The sequence below is a fragment of the Heloderma suspectum genome, chromosome 3, assembly GCF_057233095.1.
Source record: "Heloderma suspectum isolate Gila_16-S chromosome 3, 16-S_ref, whole genome shotgun sequence".
NCBI lineage: Eukaryota > Metazoa > Chordata > Lepidosauria > Squamata > Helodermatidae > Heloderma > Heloderma suspectum.
In genome coordinates, this window is record NC_139460.1 from 20043058 (window position 1) to 20063291 (window position 20234).

The 20234-nt window shown below is 46.5% G+C and overlaps 1 protein-coding gene across 1 annotated transcript in view; it reads left to right on the forward strand.

Moving 5' to 3' along the window:
• FAT3 (FAT atypical cadherin 3) overlaps positions 1 to 20234 on the forward strand; it is a 198911-nt gene that overhangs the window by 128107 nt on the left and 50570 nt on the right. The window contains exons 18-19 of the mRNA XM_084845398.1: positions 881 to 1078; positions 4261 to 5059. Coding sequence (XP_084701524.1) covers positions 881 to 1078; positions 4261 to 5059 — 997 coding nt within the window. The remainder of the gene's footprint in view (positions 1 to 880; positions 1079 to 4260; positions 5060 to 20234) is intronic.

The following is a 20234-nucleotide window of genomic DNA, read 5'->3' on the forward strand; positions in this document are numbered from 1 at the left end:
GCATGATGCCTAGAGAGAGGGAACGAATTCCTATAGACTATGGCAGCCTGCCCTCCCCGACCCTCGAGTCGGTGTTGGTGCTGCACGGAGTACCCAGGAGGGCACCGCTGGGAGAGAGTGACCCCTCCCATTCCCCCACCCACCGTCTCAGTAATACATACCAGGTCAGCCCCCCTCAATCAAATCATGGATGAGGGAGATTTTATTCTGGACTAACCTGGCATTCAGCAGCAGCAGCACCAGACCCGAGGGCAAGCTGGTAAGGCTGCCAGGAACCATCTGGTTGGGGGAAGAACCAAGAGAGGGGATAGCCATAAGGTGTGTCACCCCTCTTCTCCTCAGCTGGCCTGTTAATCCCCCAATGCCATACCTCCCCCTACCCGTGACCACAGTTATGGTGGCACCCCCCAACCCCCTGAGTTACTCAACGGCCTTCCCAGGCTCATATTTAAAAAGTTAAAATATGAAATATAAAACAATATAAAAGAGAGAGCAACAGCTAAGAAGGAGCAGATAAAATTTGCAGTTGCCCCTTCCTTCCTGGTCTTTAAAGCTGCTGCCCTCTGCTGCTGCTATTTGCTGCTAGTAGCTGGCGGGTCTTCATGTGGTCCTCAGTGCGTCTCCAAGAGTGACGCTAAGCACGCACGTAGTGTCGCACTTAGCGTCGCATTTTGCGCGATGCCGAGGCACTGCCTCTGGCAGGCCCCCCGCTGAAATACCTGTGAAGGAGAGGAGTGGCTGGTCAGCTGGTGATAGTAGCAGCCAGTGGGAGAGGCTCCAGCAAACAGGCTTGTGATGACAGGCCCTCACCCCAAACTCGCTCCGACAGTAATTAAATTCCTCTTCTTTTTTTACATATACACTGTGTGTATGCACGAAGGAAAATAAACCAGTGGGAACAAGCGTTTTGCAGCTGGTGGTGACAGACAAAGACTCTCTGCACAATGGGCCTCCTTTCACCTTCTCCGTATTGTCTGGGAATGAAGAGGAAGAGTTTACACTGGACCAGCAAGGCATCCTGCGATCAGCAGTCATCTTCAAGCACATGGTAGCAACTGAATATGTGCTCTGCGTCGAGGTACTGCTCTCTTTGTACACACCTCTTCAAAAAGTCACGGGAATGTGTCCTCAAAAAAGAGTATTTATTTATTTTATTTATTTGCTACATTTGTGTTTTGCTTTTCTTCCAAGGAGCCTAAGGTAGCATACATGATCCTCCTTCTCTTCATTTTAGCCTCAATCTAACCTGTGCAGTAGGTTAGGCTGAGAGTCAGTGACTGGTCCCAAGTTGCCCAGTGAACTTCATGGCGAGGTGGAGACTGGAACCCAGGTCTCCCCAGTCCTAATCCAACACTCTAACCCCTGCACTACACTGGCTCTCTGATATGGCAACCTAATTGTCCTCTCATTATACCAATGATTGCCTAGAAGCAATCTTTTTAATTTCATCCCCTTTTACTGTTCATAACATTGTGCACTTTATTACCTGCTCTGAATTCTATAGAGATAAATAGATAACTGGCTACCTTGCAAAGTTATTTCCATGAAATGGAATTTCAGGCAGTAATTATAACAGTGATGCTGGAAAGTATTTTTTTTCCCACACATATAGACACTGTTTTACTGGGTAAGCAAAAACGAAATCCTGCTGCCAAAATGAGGTTAATTAAACCTCTTCATATGTCCGCATTGTGTTTTTGGAATTTGCATACCCAGTGTGCAGGGACTAGCTACTTGTTACCATCCAAATCACCCCAGGCCATCTGATAGCTAGCACAGTTGCATTATCTTGAGACTCTGGCTGTTATCAAAGCTGGGGCTTTGCACATTTGCTAACTAAAGGATGATTGAGGGAAGCTGCAGTTCTCATGAATTCAACATGGGAACCTCAGCTACCACACTCGAGACTGAATTCCGTGGTGCATGGCACTTTTGTGGCTGCGCAGTCACTTTGTCCCCTTGGTTTTGAGCCAAAATTGAGAGAATGGACAGGGTTTTCTTGGGTGGTGCTACTGCAGCCACTTGTACTGCTGAAAAAAGAGGCAAGCTGTTTGGTATTCTAAATGGATTGTTTCTTTAGCATTTTCTGCTGTTGCTAGGGATGGACGAAAGTCACTTACCTGTTCCCGAAGCTTGCTTTGCGGTGGGGGGGAGGCGCTCTGTCCCTCCTCCCGAAATTCTGGGGGGGGAGGTGCCCCGTCCCTCCGGCCAAAATTCTGGCCGGGGGGGAGGCGCCCCATCCCTCCGGCCGCAAAACTTCCTCTCCTGCCGGGAGCCCGGGACGCAAATGGCAGCGGCTGTAGCCGCCGCCGTTTGCGTCCCTGGCCTGCAGTCAGCCGTGATAGGCTACATAAATGTTTACGTAGCCTATCACGGCTGACTTTGAAAAAAAAAAGCGTGTACGCAAATGGCAGCACCCATGGGCGCCACCATTTGTGTTCCTTATTTTGGCACGGGTAGTCTACATAAATATTTACGTAGACTACGGCGAAAATAAGGACAATGCAAATAGCGTAAATATTGACGTAGACTACCTGTGCCAAAATAAGGAACGCAAATGGCGGCGCCCATGGGCGCCGCCATTTGCATACGCGCTTTTTTTTTTCTTTTCAAAGTCAGCCGTGATAGGCTACGTAAACATTTACATAGCCTATCGCGGTGTTTTTTGAAAATCTAGCCGTGATAGGCTACGTAAATCTTTACGTAGCCTATCACGTTTGTTGTTGGTGGTTTTTTTACTTGGAAATGGCGGTGGTGGCAGCCGGTTGGAAGACCGGCCGCCGCTGAACCGCCGCCGGGAGCCGCCGCCGCGAGGGACATTCGCACGAGGTAAGCCCCATCCCGGGGGGGGGCGGGGGGGCAGACCGTTTCTCCACCAATTTTGGGGGGCCAAATGCATTGGCATTCGGCCTCCCGGAGATTCGTGGAGAAATTCTCTGACATCCCTAGCTGTTGCTTTCATTAGGGTCTGTGGGACTACCTGAAGATGAACCAGGGATCACTGGTTCATCTGCAATAATTCAAAGAGAAATGCAACATGTGCACTCAGAAGTAAGTCCCACCGAAGGCCAAACTACATGCTATGTTAAATGCATAGCATGCAGCCACATCTATATTTTTTTATTAACACTAAGCGCAAGCCCCCACCCCTTTTCATCAGGACTGCAGCACGTGGAGGTCGGGTTAAACTGTTCCCTCGCCAGCTGCAGTCCCCATGCACCCCCCCACAGCAGCAAGCACCGGAGGTGGGGGGGAAGTTATCATCAGGATCATGGCTGGGGAGAGAAGATTTTTACATTTCCACTGCACATACTGTAGTCCCAATGACAATTCATAGAATCATAGAACAGTAGGGTTGTAAGGGGCCTATAAGACCATCGAGTCCAACCCCCTGCTCGCTGCAGGAATCTAAGTCAAAGCATCCCTGACAGATGGCTGTCCAGCCTCATCTTGAACGCCTCCAGTGTGGGAGAACCCACTGCCTCCCTAGGTAATGGGTTCCATTGTCGTATTGCTCTAACAGTCAGGAGGTTTGACCTGATGTTCAGCCGGAATCTGGCTTCCTGTAGCTTGAGCCCGTTATTCCGTGTCCTGCACTCTGGGATGATCGAGAAGAGATCCTGACTGTCCTCTCTGTGACAACCTTTCAAGTACTTGAAGTAATTACTTGTAGTTACTTCAAGTAATTCAGGACACACATACTGCCATGCTAAATATAAGCTGTATGAAACAACACAAAGCTTCATATTACACATTTAACGCAGGGTGTAGCTTGACCCCTTCATTCACTGAGTCTGTCTTTGCAGTAAGTTTGCATAGGATTCCAACCTGAATCTCAGTCTAGCCCAGAGGCTTACTGGGTATTGTGCAACAAAAACGATAGGTCAACCTGATGATAGAAACACTGGCAGATTTACTTAGATATCATCATCGTCATCATAATTAATTTCCACTATATATTTGGCATCAGAGTACTACAGAGATTCTGAAATCCTGAAAGGTGCTCAGATATTTATACAATCGCTCATCATTATTTAAAGCCAGGGTTATTTGGTTTTTGTTTCTTTTTTCCCATTTTTTCCATGAGTGACAAGCCGCAGTTTATTAAATTCAGAATTTGTTCCTTTTGAAATGTTTTAATTGTTTTAACATGGTGTTTTATTCTTTTATCTTTGTTGTTCACCACTCCGAAATCTTTTGATGTGGAGCAGTATACAAATATTGTAAATAAATAAGTAATTTTTAAATATATTAAATTAGGCCAAGGATTCCGGGAAGCCCCAGAAGGTATCCCACACCTTCATCCAGATCCGAGTGATTGAAGAAAGTATCCACAAGCCAACAGCCATTCCTCTGGAAATTTTTATCGTCACTATAGAAGATGACTTTCCAGGAGGCGTCATCGGGAAGATACATGCGACAGACCAAGATGTCTACGATGTCCTCACGTACGGGCTGAAGTCGGAGCAGAAAAGTTTGTTCAAGGTCAACAACCATGATGGAAAGATCATTGCCCTCAGCGGGCTGGACAGTGGGAAGTATGTACTGAATGTATCAGTCAGCGATGGGCGGTTTCAGGTACCTTTGGATGTGACAGTCCACGTTGAGCAGCTGATGCAGGAAATGCTGCAGAATACGGTCACCATTCGCTTTGAGAACGTCTCCCCCGAAGATTTTGTGGGGCTCCACATGCATGGGTTTAGGCGCACCCTGCGCAACGCCGTCCTCACCCAGAAGCAAGACAGCCTGCACATCATCAGCATTCAGCCAGTGGCAGGCACCAATCAGCTCGATATGCTGTTCGCGGTTCAGATGCATACCGGTGGCTTCTACAAGTCTGCCTACCTGATTCAGAAGCTCACCAATGCGAGGCGACACTTGGAAAATGTGATCCGCATCTCAGCCATTCTGGAGAAGAATTGCTCAGGACTGGATTGTCAGGAGAAGCACTGTGAGCAAAGCCTGTCCATCGATTCCCATTCCCTGATGACCTACAGTACGGCAAGGATTAGTTTTGTGTGTCCTCGATTCTACCGAAACGTACGGTGCTCTTGCAATGGTGAGTGGTCCCTCCGCCCCCACCGCCAATCCCTTTCCCTCCAGTCCCTAAATTAAAACGTATTTTTTATTTCTCTGATGCCAATGAGCATAGGCAGTTCAATTCAGTTAGCCAAAAGAGCTTTTGGAAAACGTTCAGCCGAGAATTGATTTCTCCTGCTCAGCAGGAATAGTTGATGTTTATTGATGTCAAATGGTGAAGTTGGTGAACTTTGACCCTTTGGGACAAAGCTGACCAAACTTTCCAGAGACAGTCCGGTCAACCGGGTCATAAACCTTGTGCCATGGGGACGTTTATATGATTTTCCCAGCCAGATCTTTTGGGGCATGAAAACAGTGGCTGTGTAAGAACAGCTCCAGACTGTGTCCAGTATTTTCCAACCGAAGGTGACATTTGACCCAAGTGATAAAGTTAAAAAGGCCCTATCTCATTCTTTCTTTTTTTGCTGGAGTAATGGAAACCAAGAAAGCATTTCATTAAGTAATTGGGAGCAAACAAGGGCATTTGACCTTTTTCAGCCTGTGCTGAGACACTTTAAAGAAGTAGCGTTTTATTTTGGTTTATTTTTAATTCCCTACTTTGCAAATGTGATCTGAAACTCTTGAGCCATTTTGACAGGGGCATGATCCATCATTGCATGTAGTACTGCATTGTTTGTGAGGCACCATCTATTCCCCCAACCTGGTGCCCTTCAGAAGTGTTGGACTACAATTCCTAGCACCCACAGCCAATATGGCTGGCTAGCGATGCCGGGATTTCTAGTCCAACACATCTGGAGGGTGCCAGGTTTGGGGAAAGATGATCACTATGCTTCAGTTTTAGAAGTGTCCTTTTCTAGAATACACACTTCAGCACTGGAAAGAGGGAATATATAAAATCCATGAAAACATTGGGCACATTTGGTTATAGCCCTAGAGAGAGTGAGCAGAAACAGGGATAGCACATTCGTGAAATATGTATCTTTCTACAAATGCTATTCCCATTGGCAGATGCCATGAATATTTAGTATGTATGCATGCCAGCTGTGCAGCAGTTTTATCTAGTTTACCTTGATTAGCAAACTGAGTTATCAAAACACAATATAGGCCGAAAGACAGGAAAGCAAGGGCTCGGGCATCTCCAGGGGTTCGGAACTTTATTTAGCGTGGAGAGCATCCAAGAATGTAGGTGCTTCAGTCCAGATCTTTAGATGACAATCCATAAAGTTAATTTTCAAGTTGCCTGACTAATCCCACTGACTTCAGTGAAGATGCTCTGAAGCATATATATCCAACCAGATCCCCCAAGCAAAGGGAGACCAGGACCAGAGGATTTCCACCACCCCCATTCCCCTCTTGCTGATAGTGTTAACACTCACAAAGAAATTATTTTACACATCCCCAGAAGAAAATTCAATAAACAAAACCCTTTTGGGTTAACATATTGTGTTCAGGCCTTCCACGTCCAGCTCCAAAATGCTAAGAAATTACAGCTCTTCAGGGCCACACCTTAACAGATGTGTTATTTAGGCAATATGCATATGGTATGGCTGTCAGTGGAAGACTGGTGAACCTAAGTCCCAGATTTGTCTGTCTGCTGGAATAGTCACATGGGGTAGGATGCAGTGGGGACCTACCACGGGTGGCAAGTGCCATCAGTTCCCAGTGCGTGCATGGCCAGCGGAAGCGGTGCATGCCAGTCCCTCCCAGCAGCGGCAGTCATGTAGTGCTTCCGGGGCATGCCCCCAAATGACCAGAAACATACATTTCTGGAAGGCGTGGCCTGCCTCTTCCAAAAACGTGTGTTTCCAGTCGTTTGGGGGCTTGTCCCCGGTAGCACTACATTGCCTATATGGCAGTAGGGGGGTACATGCGGGAACCGGTGGTGCTTGCCAGTTGGATCCTAACCATGGTGTCTGTGCTGGCCCTGAAGATCAATATAGGCCCAGAGCACACTCTCCATAAGACATGAGGAAAAGCCGCTTTACCACACATCAGAAATAATCATAGCAATAATTATTTCCAAACCTAAATAAATACCCTTTTCTCTGACTAGGAAACTACACAGCCATGCCTATCAATAATAATTTATTCAAAAGCAAAACCACATGGATAATTAATTTTCTATTGCAATGTAGAGGTGATCTCTTTTAATGATCTACGCTTAAAATACGTTTCAAATTACATCTAAATTAAGGATTTGACCAATTGCCATACAGCAGAATGCAGGTGTAACATTGGCTCCCTGAAAATTATGATATGCAGGAGCCAACCTCAGAAAATCACACACACCCATTTCCTCCCCCCTAGCAAACCCCACTTCCTTTTTTGGCTATAACACTGAGTTAGTGTTATCTTTGCACCAGTACTAACCATGGCGCATGCTAACTAGGTTATCTTGTAACCATAGTTTGTACACTCACCTCACACCATGGTTTTATATTCTGTTACACAACTGAGCCATATTGTGCCCATTTAATGATGGAACCAGCATGGTACAATGGGTAGACTATTGGACTTGGACCAGGAAGATCAGGGTTCCAAGCTCTGCTTAGCCATGATGTCCACTACGTGATCTTGGGGCAGTCATTATTTTTCAACTTAACTTCATCAGACCATCGGGGATTAAGGGGGAAGGAGAGAACATGCCACCCTAGCTCGTTGGAAGAATGGTGGAATATGTGTGAAGTACATGCATGATAAACCAAAAGTGCAATTGATAACAGAAGGGAATTTGTTTTCAAGAGTGTGGAAGGGACCACACATTCCTGAGGCTGGCTCTTAATTAGCAAACCATGGTTTGCAAGGTGTCTGCCAACACTATGGTTTGCATCCAGTGGTGTAATTCTACCTTCTACCACTTGTGGAAACCCTGAATTTATTCTTGCAAAAGTGTAAAACACAACACTTAGATTCTGCTTCCCAAGGCATTGTGCAAGCTGTTGCACAAAGCATTACACAATCTGTTGTGTGAGCTGTTTCAGAAAGCATTGCACAAGCTTGAGCCCACTGAAATTCCCTGAACGTTATTCCAAAGCACAGTTTGACTTACTCCCATTCTCTTTTGCAACCTGTTTTTCTGTTCATTTGAATGGGTAAAATGTGCATTTTTTTTCAAAAGTTCTGCGTTGTTAAAGTGCATGTTTTGCCAACGTGAATGCAAAGGGAATCTGTGAACGTTTTTGGAGACAACGCGCTCCCATTCGCATTCCGGGTTGCGAATGGGGCATTTTCGAGTAATTTGCGAACTGAAACGAAATCCTGATCAATCCCTACAAATCATTGTGCAAGGCATTGCACAAGGCATTTCTCAACCTGTTCTGCAAATCATTTCACAAGGCAACTTCGCAGCTCATTACAACTTCACGTGTTGCTTGCACTAGTTGTGCTGGTTCTGATAGCGGTTGTACAGCTGCTATCAGCACAGTACCAGCTCTTGTAATTTGTTCACTAGCATAACATTGGATATAACCCAGAACGAACACAAGCAACATCTAGTCTCATGAAGTCGTAATGAGTTGTGCAATGCCTTGTGCAGTGATGTACAGAACGGCTTTTGCAAAACCTTGTGCAGCAATGTTGGTAGGAATGACGCCATGTGACACAACCCTATGGCTCCCTCAAGCCACTGTGTGCTATTTCGGCTTTTTTAAAAACCACTGTCAAGTAATTTTCGAAAACCTCTCCAGAAAACTTTAGAGGCTTACCATTTGTGGTGGTTAAAAGAGTTTTCATCTCCCACAGGCAGTTCTGAGAACTATAGTTAAAGCAGAACGTTCATGGTGGTGGGAATTAAAGAGTCAGTAATATGACAGTGATTTAACCATTCAGGAACTTTGCTGACACCGCTGCACGGTATACAATATATTTTACATACCAGTTGTCATAAGTCAGCATTAGCGCTGACAGAATGTCGCTCTGTAGCATGACAGCAGTTGGTTTTCCTGTCTGGAAAATAAAACATAAGATGCAAAAGAAAAGAAGAAGGAAACAAATTCAGTGCTTTGGATTTCCAGTCTTATTTTCTGGCTTGACGCTTTGAAGGAAGCCATCAATAGCTTTAACCTGAGCCAGTGCTACAACCTCAGTAATCCAGTACCAAGAATCCCATCTGTAAAACTGTTAAGTGTTCCAAGTTCCTGCTAGTAGGCTGTGACTACATATGATAACCACATTTCTTAATAGTCATTGTGAAACACTTCTCAGATATTCAGAGCATTTCACATACACCATCTTAGAAATCCTTACAACAGCTCAGTAACGTGGCTCCGTAGCATTGTGATCTCCATGTTGCAGAGCAGGAACTGAGACTGAATGGCTTGCTTAAGGCCACTGTGTATATTTGGAGCTGAGCTGCCATTTCATGCAGGGACTTTGCAGTTCACACTCATAGCCACTGTGCTGCACAAGCTCTGACATGTCAAGGAGTGGGAAGAATGGGCGAGGTACACACTGTACCTCCTCAACCATGAGCAATGTACTGTCGTGTGCTCTGAAGAAGACAAGAAGAGCCCTCCTGGATCAGACCAAAGCCCTATGTAGTCCAGCAGTAACCAACTGGGGATGTCCATTGTGGGGAAATCCAGCCCCCAGAGCCCCCAGCTCATCTTGCATTCATGACCCGAGCAGAGGGGGTTTTCCAATAAATTTCTGTTTTCTTCTGTTTTTCTCTAAAATTGGCCAGTTACTTAACTTGTGCAAATTTTGGTCATTAGCATAACCAAATCATTGGCATTGTTTGCACAAATTAAGGGCATACAGGGCTTAATTATGCGCAAATTGTGGCTTGACTCACACAGATCAAGTCAGGCCAGCTCGAGGGTTGGCGAGTTGGAGTCCAGGGGGCCAAGCTGTGGAATGCTTGGCAGGCTTCACCCACCATACAGATTCCTCCGACATCCCTATGACCAACCAGATGCCTGTGGACAGCCCACAAGCAGGACATGGATGCAATAGCATATTCGCAGCAATGTTTCCCAGCAGCTAGTATCCCCCAGCAACTGGATCCTCTGAACATTGTCTCGCCACTCATCTCATACCTGATTCCCATTTACATTTGCAATCACTGCTCCCTCTGCACAAATAGGAAACTTGCACAAATTGAGAATGATGAAATGCGAGATTTGCGCAAGTTTCTTAAAATTTGCATACTGTTATGAAGTATGCTTTAATTTACATAGAGATGCATATCACATACATGTAAACCAAACACATACCTGAGGGATCTTTTGGCGTTGAGCTCTGGGTGCTTAGGAAAACCTGATACCCCCCAAAAGTTGACAGAGTCAGAGACTGCAACAAGGTCTTTGAAAGCAATTCTTTGATATATTAAAGGGGAATTTAAAATGAATTAAAATCACACATCAGGGGAATTAGAACTATACATACATTTGGAGAATTAGAATCATACATTAACACTCAGAGAAGGTTAAATATAAGCATTTAAAGTCACTAGTGAAGTACACTGGGATGCATAGAAAATGTGTGTGTGTGTGTATAGGAGAGAGAAAGTGGGGGGGACTTTCAGCTTGGGATGATTTGAATGGAGGAGTAACAGACTGGATTGAGAGAGAGTTTTAGAGCAAATGCAGGGTTTGCGAGAAAGTGGATGGAGAAAGAGCTAAAGCCTAGGGGTTTTGGAGTTTGGTATTGGGTGGAATATTAAGAAAGGGAAGAAAAGAGAGAAGGGGAAGAAAAGATGATGCTAAGATTTACCTTTCCATATCTGCTGGCTTGCAAAGTGATGGGAAGCTCTTTTCAGTTCCTTCTCTGGGAAAGAAGGGGAGAAAGAAGGAAGGAAAAGGGGGGGTTGCTCTTCTGAGCAAAAAGGATGGAAGGTGTCCTCTTTCCTTCTTTCCCTCATGAATTTGGGTTGTTGTTTTTATCCTTTTTCTCTCAGGATGTAATAATCAGGATTAAGCCAAACAAGTAGGGATGGCGGAAAATTTCTCCCCGAAACTTCGGGGGGCCGAGCACCAACGTGTTCAGCCCCCCGAACAAGTTTCAGGGAGAAATCCTCCGCACCCCCCCCCCCGGGACGGGACTTACCTTCCCTGAATGTCCCTCCCGGCGGCGGGTCCGGCTGGCGGTTCATCGGGTGTTCGAGCAGGGCGGGAGCGGCAGCCGGTCTTTTGACCGGCTGCTGCCGCCACCATTGCAATAAAAGGAAAAAAAAAAAAAGTCCCCTGATAGGCTACGTGACGATTCACGTAGACTATCATGGCTAGATTTGCAAAGTCAGCCGTGATAGGCTACGTGAATCATCACGTAGCCTATCACGGGTGACTTAAAAAAAAAAAAAGTGTGTACGGATAATGGCGGCCCCCATAGGGAGCTGCCATTCCCGTTCCTTATTTGGTCGCTGTAGTCTACGTAAATGTTTACGTAGACTACGGCGAAAATAAGGGCAACGCTATTTGCCGGGGGGGAGGCTTCCCTCCTCGCCCGGCCGAAATTCAGGCCGGGGAGGAGGCTTCCTGCCTCGCCCAGCCACAAACTCCAAAGTTTTTTTAAAAAAAACAAAAACGCCCCCGTGATAGGCTACGTGACGATTAACGTAGCCTATCACGGCTGACTTTGCAAATCTAGCCGTGATAGGCTACGTTAATTGTCACGTAGCCTATCACGGGGGCGTTTTTTTTTTCTTCTATTGGAATGGCGGCGGCGGCGGCCGGTCGAAAGACCGGCTGCCGCTCCCGCCCCGCACGAACACCCGCCAAACCGCCGGCCGGACCCGCCGCCGGAAGGGACATTCGGCAAAGCTAAGTCCCGTCCCGGAGGGGGGCAGGGGGGCGGAGAATTTCTCCCCAAAACTTATTCGGGGGGCCGAACACATTGGCGCTCGGCCCCCCGAAGTTTCGGGGAGAAATTCTCCGCCATCCCTAATTAGCCCAAGGATTTCAAGGGACACATTTGTATCTGCAAATTCTCCAGGTTGCTCTCAGAGCAATATGGATGTCGTTGTCCCATTCTGATATTTGTAATTTTATTTCATTTTCGAAAAAAAGAGAAAAATAATAATTAGACAAAACATTCAAGCAAACAATGTTTGTTAAGCATACTTCTTTTAATAAATGAAATAATTACTTATATCTGCAGAGGTATGTGCCTTATTTTGCCAAAACTCCAAAGAAGGGTTCCTTCCCAACAAAAAAACTAATGTTGCTTCTTCTAGGGATGTCGGTTGCTGGGAAATCCAGCTCTTTTGGGGCAGGCTCCCCAGATTTCCGTGTTGCCCCTGACTTGGCTTGTGTATGCGAGCCGAACCGTGGGTTCTTCCAGAATTATGGGAACATTTTCATTTTTTAACATTTTCATAACTAGTCATTTGCACAAGGTGCAGCTGCAATTTGCATACTTTGCACAAATTGCAGTAGCAATTTCTGCAAACTATAGTTGAGATTTGCACAAGTTACACAAATTGCAGTTGCAATTTGCACAAATTGTGATTTACACAAATAAAGAGAAAATCTGCAAACTGGCCCAACTCGATGCAAATTGAGTTCAGCCAGCTCATGCAAAAGTAAGCCAAAGTCTGGGGGGGCGGGCTGATAGAAGCTCGGCATGCTCCAGCCCCAGTGTAGAATTCTCCAACATCCCTAAAATCCATCCCATTTTATCCTCACAAGAGAACCAAGCTTAAGCTGAGAATGTGGAATGTTCTCCATAGCCATGCGGGGATTTGAACCTACGTCTCCCTATTCCAAGAGCAACATTCTACCCATACAGTACATTTGCTCTCTATGTGTTGTCATGTTTCTTTCTAAAATCAGGTAGATCCATTCATCGACTGACTGCATACTTTGTTTCTCTGTCTGGAAGAACCATGTGACATTGTAGCCCTATACAGGTTTACTCAGACTTACGTCCCACTCGATGAAAATGTTGACCCAGTGTGTGGCTGCTGTGAAAAAGGCAAATTCCATGCTAGGCATGATTAGGAAAGGAATCAAAAATAAAACTGCCAATATCATACTGCCCTTACATAACTGTAAATGTGTAACCACACTTAGAATACTGTGATGCTGTGTACAGTTCTGGTCACCGAACCTAAGAAAGGATACCGTAGCTTTGGAAAAAGTGGCTATATGCTCCCTCCAGTATCAGAGGCAATATGCCTATGTACATCAGTTGCTGGGGAACACAAGCAGGAGGGTGCTATTGCATTCAAGTCATTCTTGGGGGTGGGGGGGGGTGTTCCACAGACAGTGCACTGACCAAACTGTCTCTGGAGAAGATGGGGCCTTGGTCTGATTCTTCTTATGTTCTTACTTGAGGAATTGTTGTTACTATTAATTACATTTATATCCCACCTTTTTTTCCTCTTGCAAGAAACCCAAGGCATCTTACATAGTCCTCCTCTCCATTTTATCCTCACAACAACCCCATGGGTTAGATTGGACTGAGAGCCAGTGAGCTTCATGGCCAAGTGGGGACTAGAACCCAGATCTCCCAACTCCCAGTCCAACACTCTCACCACTACACCACACTCGCTATTATATTATTATAATGTAATAAATAAATCATAATATAGTTCAATGAAACTTACTTCCAAGTAAGCATGTGTAGGATAGGATTGCAGTGTTATTCCTTCTACCCAGAGCCTAGGGGAGTTCCCTTGATTTTTTCTGAGCTTTCCTATGAAGAATGACACACACCTTTAATATATATTTGCTGGATCTAATTTTGGGGAGAAACAAAGAACAACAGAACAACTGCTGGACTTCTGTGTAGATACTCAAGCCTTGGCTATAAATCCCTAAAGGTGGATAATATCCTCATGTGTGCTGTAGTGGTTTTTAGTCTGTGCCATTGTGAAATCACCCTGAAAATACATGTTAAGTCAGGACCAATGCAATAAGATGTGATTTATAGCTTGGGGTTCCTTTTAACTACAGTGAGCAAACATAAAGCACTGCCTCCAGAATTTCAATATTTTAAAGGTTCTGTGACCACTATAAAACTCACCTACGGGAACTTGAGTACAAAAAAAATTGAGATGCCGTTCATTTGTCTGTCCAGACAACTCTTGCACTTGGATAGGACTGCTGGCTTGCGCTGAATAGTGGCTTTGTGCAAAGAGTGATTTGCAGGGTTGAAGCTAAAGCAACAACTCAATATTGGCAAAGTGGGACAGAGCCATCCAGTGTAGCCCCAGTAGCCTAGCAGAACTCCTTTCAATGATAAAGAGGAAGAAGGAGGAAAAGGTAGGGGGCACATTATTTCAGTAGTGGTTAGGGATGTATGAACTCACCCCCACCTGGGTTCTCCAGATGCCCTCCCGGCCCCTACCTCTACTCGCCGGTCCCCAGACCACACTTGAGCCCCTGCCACGCTTGGCAAGCAGCCCGCTCACCGCGGCGGCCTTGTCAAGCTCTGTGATCACCATTTAAAAAAAAACTAAAGTAGTGATCACAAAAATGTGCATGCCTTTTTATGCGCAAAAATGCACATTTCTGAGAGTGCACATATTCTCATGTGTGAAATGTGCATTTTTGCAAAGGTTCCTATTTGTGTGTGTGCAAAAATGCACATTGTTAAAATATGCATTTTCGTACATATGCAAATATGCGCATTTGCAAAAATACGCATTTTGCATGTGGGTAAATATACGCAGTTTTCCATTCGCCATTTTATTTCTCAAAAAATGGCGACTGCAAAGCTAGGGATGTCAGAGAATTTCGCCACAAATCTCGGGGAGGCCGAATGCCAGCGCATTCAGCCCCCCGAAATTGGTGGCGAAACGGTCTGCCACCCCCCACCCCCCCGGGACAGGACTTACCTTGGGCGAATCCTCCTGCCGGCTGCGGCTCCGGCGGCGGTTCGGTGGCGGGGCGGCAGCGGCGGCAGCCGGTCTTCCGACCGGCTGCCGCCATTTCCAGTAAAAACAACAACAACAACAACAAAAACGTGATAGGCTACGTAAAGATTTACGTAGCTGATCACGGCTAGATTTTTAAAAAATACCGTGTTAGGCTACGTAAATGTTTACGTAGCCTATCACGGCTGAATAAAAAAAAACAAAAAAAAACCGCGCGTACGCAAATGGCGGCGCCCATGGGCGCCGCCATTTGCGTTCCTTATTTTGACACGTCTAGTCTACGTAAACATTTACGTAGACTACTGCGAAAATAAGGGGAACGCAAATAGCTTAGCGTCTACGCTATTTGCGTTCCCCTTATTTTCGCTGTAGTCTATGTAAATGTTTACATAGACTAGATGTGCCAAAATAAGGAACGCAAATGGCGGCGCACATGGGCGCTGCCATTTGCGTACGCACGGTTTGTTTGTTTGTTTTTTTACTCAGCCGTGATAGGCTATGTAAACATTTACATAGCCTATCACGGCTGACTGCAGGGACGGAAACGGCAGCGGCTACAGCCACCGCCATTTGCGGCCCGGACTGCCAGAATTCGGGGGTGGAGGGACGGAGAACCTCCCCCCCGGCCAGAATTTCGGGGGGGAGGGACGGAGTGCCTCCCCCCCACCACGAATCAAATTTTGTTCAAGGTAAGTTACGTTCGTACATCCCTACGCAAACCTCGACGAGGCTGCTGTGGTGAGTGGGGGGCATTCACGAGCGCTGGCAGGGGGCAAGCAGGGGCTCGGCGAGCGGGACTCGGGAGTGCAGGCAAGGGCAGTTCTGCCAGATTCCCAGACTGAATCGAGCACCCACACCATCCCTAGTAACGGTTATGGCTGTCATGGTGGAAACTGAGCCCACTGAGCCCCAGAGCAGTTCTGATTCTGAGGAGGAACAGCTATCCGTGGGAGAGGAGCCAGCTCATCCCTCACAGGCACAGCAGCTGGCAGAGATTCCTCCTGCCGGCATTCCTGAGGTAGATAGTGATCCTAGCAGTGAGAAAGTGCGAGAACAAGGCTTACTAGATGCTCGACGCAGACGCAGAGAGCGACGAGCGATGGAGGGCGTGGAAAGTAGGCATAGCACCCATTTGGCGCACAAGCAACGGCCGCCTCCCATGGACCCAAGGGAAAGAGGGAGGATCTCTCCCTAGCCCATAAGTTCTGGGTCTTCAAGTGAAGCTTTCAAACGGGGATCAACTGCCTATTCGAAGCTTAGGCCACTCTGCTGTTCCTTGCTTTAGTCGCTGGTGATTAGCATCTGAAAGAGTCATTAAGTTGTAAAAGGATTAAAGCTTTGAAAAGAATCCTTCCGTCTGTGTCTTGAGTTGGCTATTGGAGTCTACTGAAAGAGGCCGCCAGGGAGCTCCTTGACAATGGCGCCTGAGCCCCTCGAAGACTCCAAGGAGCTAATCTGGGTCCTGTCTCCTCCTTGTCCCTGACATTTACACTAAGGCTTCCTTTCACATTGTTACTGTGCTGTAGTAATGGCAGTGGTAACTATTGGTATAATTCAGGGTTGGCTAACTTCTGATGGCCTGTGTGACGCACACCCCTGCTGTGCCACCAAAAGTACCACCGACATTCAGTGGTGCTCCAGCAGGAAAAGAACCAGTGATTTGCTTTTAAAACAAGACGCACAGGAGCGCATGCCCTGTTTTCAAGTAAAATCATCACTTCTTTGCCGAAACACCACAGCATTTCAGTGGCAAACCCAGTGGTGCAGTGGTCTAGAAGCATTGAGGGACTCAAAAATGTCCAGGGGGGCACATGTGTTTCCCACCCCTGCCCATCGTTGGGAAATTCGGTTCATTTTTGGCTCGACGGCGTTCCGCAGAATGTATGACTCTCGCTTTGCATCTGCATGCTAAGGTACAGGCTGTTCCATGAACTCTGGGAACTTTGGGGAACGTTTTTTGGAAAGTTCTGCAGTTTGTGCATGTTTCTGAGCAATAGGTGCAAATTATGACTGAATTTGGGCAAATTGCTCAGAAACGTGTGCAGATTGCTCAGAAATTTGCACAAAGTGCAGACCCCCCCCCCCGCACAAAGTTCACAGAAAATCCGTGAACTGGCCTGACTTGCAGATCAAGCCACTGCAGGAATGAAAACGAAGTCCGGGAGGCCGAACCTAAGAAAGCTCATTGAACTCCAGCCCCAAAACCAATTTCTCCAACATCCCTTCGTATAATGAAATGTTAGTTGTATGATCACATCCTAGCACCAGCTTAGTGGCACAGGTCAGGACTGGAGTATGAAACAAAGAGCGCTTGGGCATTTGGCAGGCTCTGCCATCACAGAGATTACCTGCGAGAGTTTGCCTGAACAACTGTCAGTTTGTGTGATGCTTGCACTTCAGGCCGACACACCCTGTGAGTCATCAAGCTGAGCACAGCCCGCATGCTATGAATGAAGACCCATGCATGACAACTCTCCCTGCTTCGGCTGCTTGCCTAAGCCTGAAAAAACACGGATGTTGTCAGTTACCTGGGAGGTGGCAGCACATGGCTGGTGGGCTGTGTTTCACTTGTTTAGCCAGTTGTACAGACCTGTCACATTAAACTATTAGCTTCTTCCCACACGCCTCTGGGCTTCATAGGGAACTTATTCTGCCTAGAGGATGCATCAGCTGAAACATGGCAAAGATTGATTACAAGGCAGCATACTGATTTTATTGCTTGGTGTCAAAGATTTCACTGGAGGTTAAAAGGTTGTGAAAACATGCGGTGCCTTGTTCCAAAATCTCAGCAGGGTTGTCTTCCCCCAACCTTATGTATATTCATGAGTCATGCAGCTTTTTCTACCCAAGTGACTTGTCTATCTGTCAGCCACAGAGAGGCTTGTTGAAATTATCGCCTGACATGACATAAAATTTAATTGTGCTCGAGAACAAATATCCTGTGCATACAGATCTATGTGCAGTGCCTGTAAAATACGCACTAGATACATTGAAAGTGGTAGTGGAATCAGATGGACAATTAGGAACTTCTAAGGATACCATTTTAACTGTTCTGTAAGTCTAAACAAAGCATTATATCACTGCTGCCAAATTACCTGTGCATTAAAAAAAAAAAAAAAACAGTGAGACCATGGACTTTCTCCATTCTTGGAAGAGAAACCAAGTGTTTTAACCACATGTTGCTGATGGTATTTAAAACAAGCAAGCAGTACAGAGAGAGAGAATGACTAATAGGTGGGTAGGTGTTTCAACAATCACCAAAAGAAACAATCGAGGTGTGAAAAGCTTCGCCGGTTAATTTTTGCAGGTCAGGGTCCTGCTGTAGACACAGGAGCAAGCCATATCAGATCCTTTTCTGGTCACATGGCAATCCCATCTGCTGCTGACATCCTCTAGACCTAAATTGGTGTCATCTCCCCACACCTCCCCATTGCCAATCCTGAGGGCAAAAGAGAGGCAACTCGTCCCATCTGTGGCAATGGGACATGAATATATACGCCATAGGAGGTGCCTTCTGCCTTCCCATCTCAGACTAGTATTTTGGCTAGGGATGTCAGAGGAATCCAGTTGAGGGATGGAGGTCGACAAGCTTGCATCGACTTGCCCGCCCCACAGACTTTGTTCTGTCTTCCGCTAGCTGGTCTGACTCAGCCTGCAGAGTGTCAGGCCAGCTAGCGGATTTTTGGTGTTTTTGAAGTTGTGTAAATTACAGCTGCAATTTGCATAATTTGTGGCTGTAATTTGCACAAAACTCTATTTGCACAAATTGTGGCCAAGAGGGAAAAAAATCTGTAAAAAGTCCCCAGGATTTGGGGAAAATGCTTGGCTCGCATAAGTAAACCATCTTGGGTGTGCCACAGAAGTCTGGTGAGCCCAAAAAGGGCTGGATTTCATTTCCCAATGACAGACATCCCTAACCCTGGCAAAGGTAGTTGCTGACCAAGGCCTTACGTTCTTACAACAGATGTTTCTAGCAAATGATGCATGCCTCGGCAATATGTAGGTGTTGTATGCTGCACTAAGAGCTTTAGGCCAACCCTTTTATAAGGTTTTCCAGTGTGGCCATATATTCCCGTTATTGCACCCAGTACTGTAAATTGTTCATACGAATTTCCACGCATCGTTTTGCACGACAGCAGCAAGGCAGGTCTATGTGAGTTGTTTTATTCCTCCAAGACCTAGCAAGCAAATATTTGACAAAGCAAGGGGAGCGCTCTGAAAGATTAAATTGACCGCAGTGCACTGTACATCAAGTGCAGGCATTTATGGGCACTGCTGTATTTGCAGGCAGACTTTGGAACCTACAGTAGTATTTTTTCTGGTTCCAGGAAAAGACCTATGCTGCAAAATAATTCAAACCATGCTTCGAGCAAGCCCATGTTTACCTTGTACTGAAGTGTATTCGGGACTCTGTATGATAACTGCAAAGGGTGCTACTACCCTTAATACGAGTTCACTGCCTGTTTTATATGCTGTTAATAAGACTCTATACTATAATAAGACTCTATACTTAAATAAAGAACATAACATGGTCAGGGAACACTGATTTTGTGAGACTAATAAGCATGCCTTCTATTCAACAAGAGAGTTCTCTTCAGGGCCAGCCCTACCATGAGGCAGTATCCTCAGGTCACAGATGATGGGTGCTGTGAAGGGGGTAGCAGTGGTCATTTCCCTCTGTTGGAGGACAGAACTGTGTATTCTGTGTGGTGTTCCCTTAGGGGTGTATGGATTACTCACCTCGTTCCAGGTGGGGCCGTCTGCTGGGGGGGGAGGCGATCCGTCCCTCCCCCCCAGAATCCTCCATGGCCATCTCCACTCCGCAGCGAGCCTGCGGAGCCACTGGCCGGGCCCGCTCACAGCCAGACTTCCGTCTGCTGCCGGGCTGTGGCCGCAAATGGAGGCCACCGTAGTGGGCACCATTTGCGTCCCTTTTGAGGCAAGTGGCAGCCGCAGACCAGGGCAGCCATTCGCGGCTGCAGACCGGGGCAGCGGACAGATCAGACGGCCAACGACAGGTAGGGTCCATCCCAGGGAAGTTTTGCGGGGGGATCCAAGAGAATCCAGCCTCATTGGAGTCCATGGTGGAATTCTCTAACATCCCTATGTTCCCTACATCCCCTAAGCTAGCCTGAAGCTCTCAGGTGAGGTAGAGGATGCTGTCCTACCACCACTCTTGAATAAGATGCAACTGCCAGTCGAGTTGGCTTCTGCAGATCGAATGTGAGTGGGGGTGCCATTTTGTCCTTCACCTCATGCAGCAAAATATCTAAGCCCAACCCTAGTCCTCTGCTTTAAGATGTTGTGTATGCATACATACTGTGTGTGTGTGTGTGTGCGCGCGCGCGCATGCGTGCCTGTCTGTCTGTCTATGTTA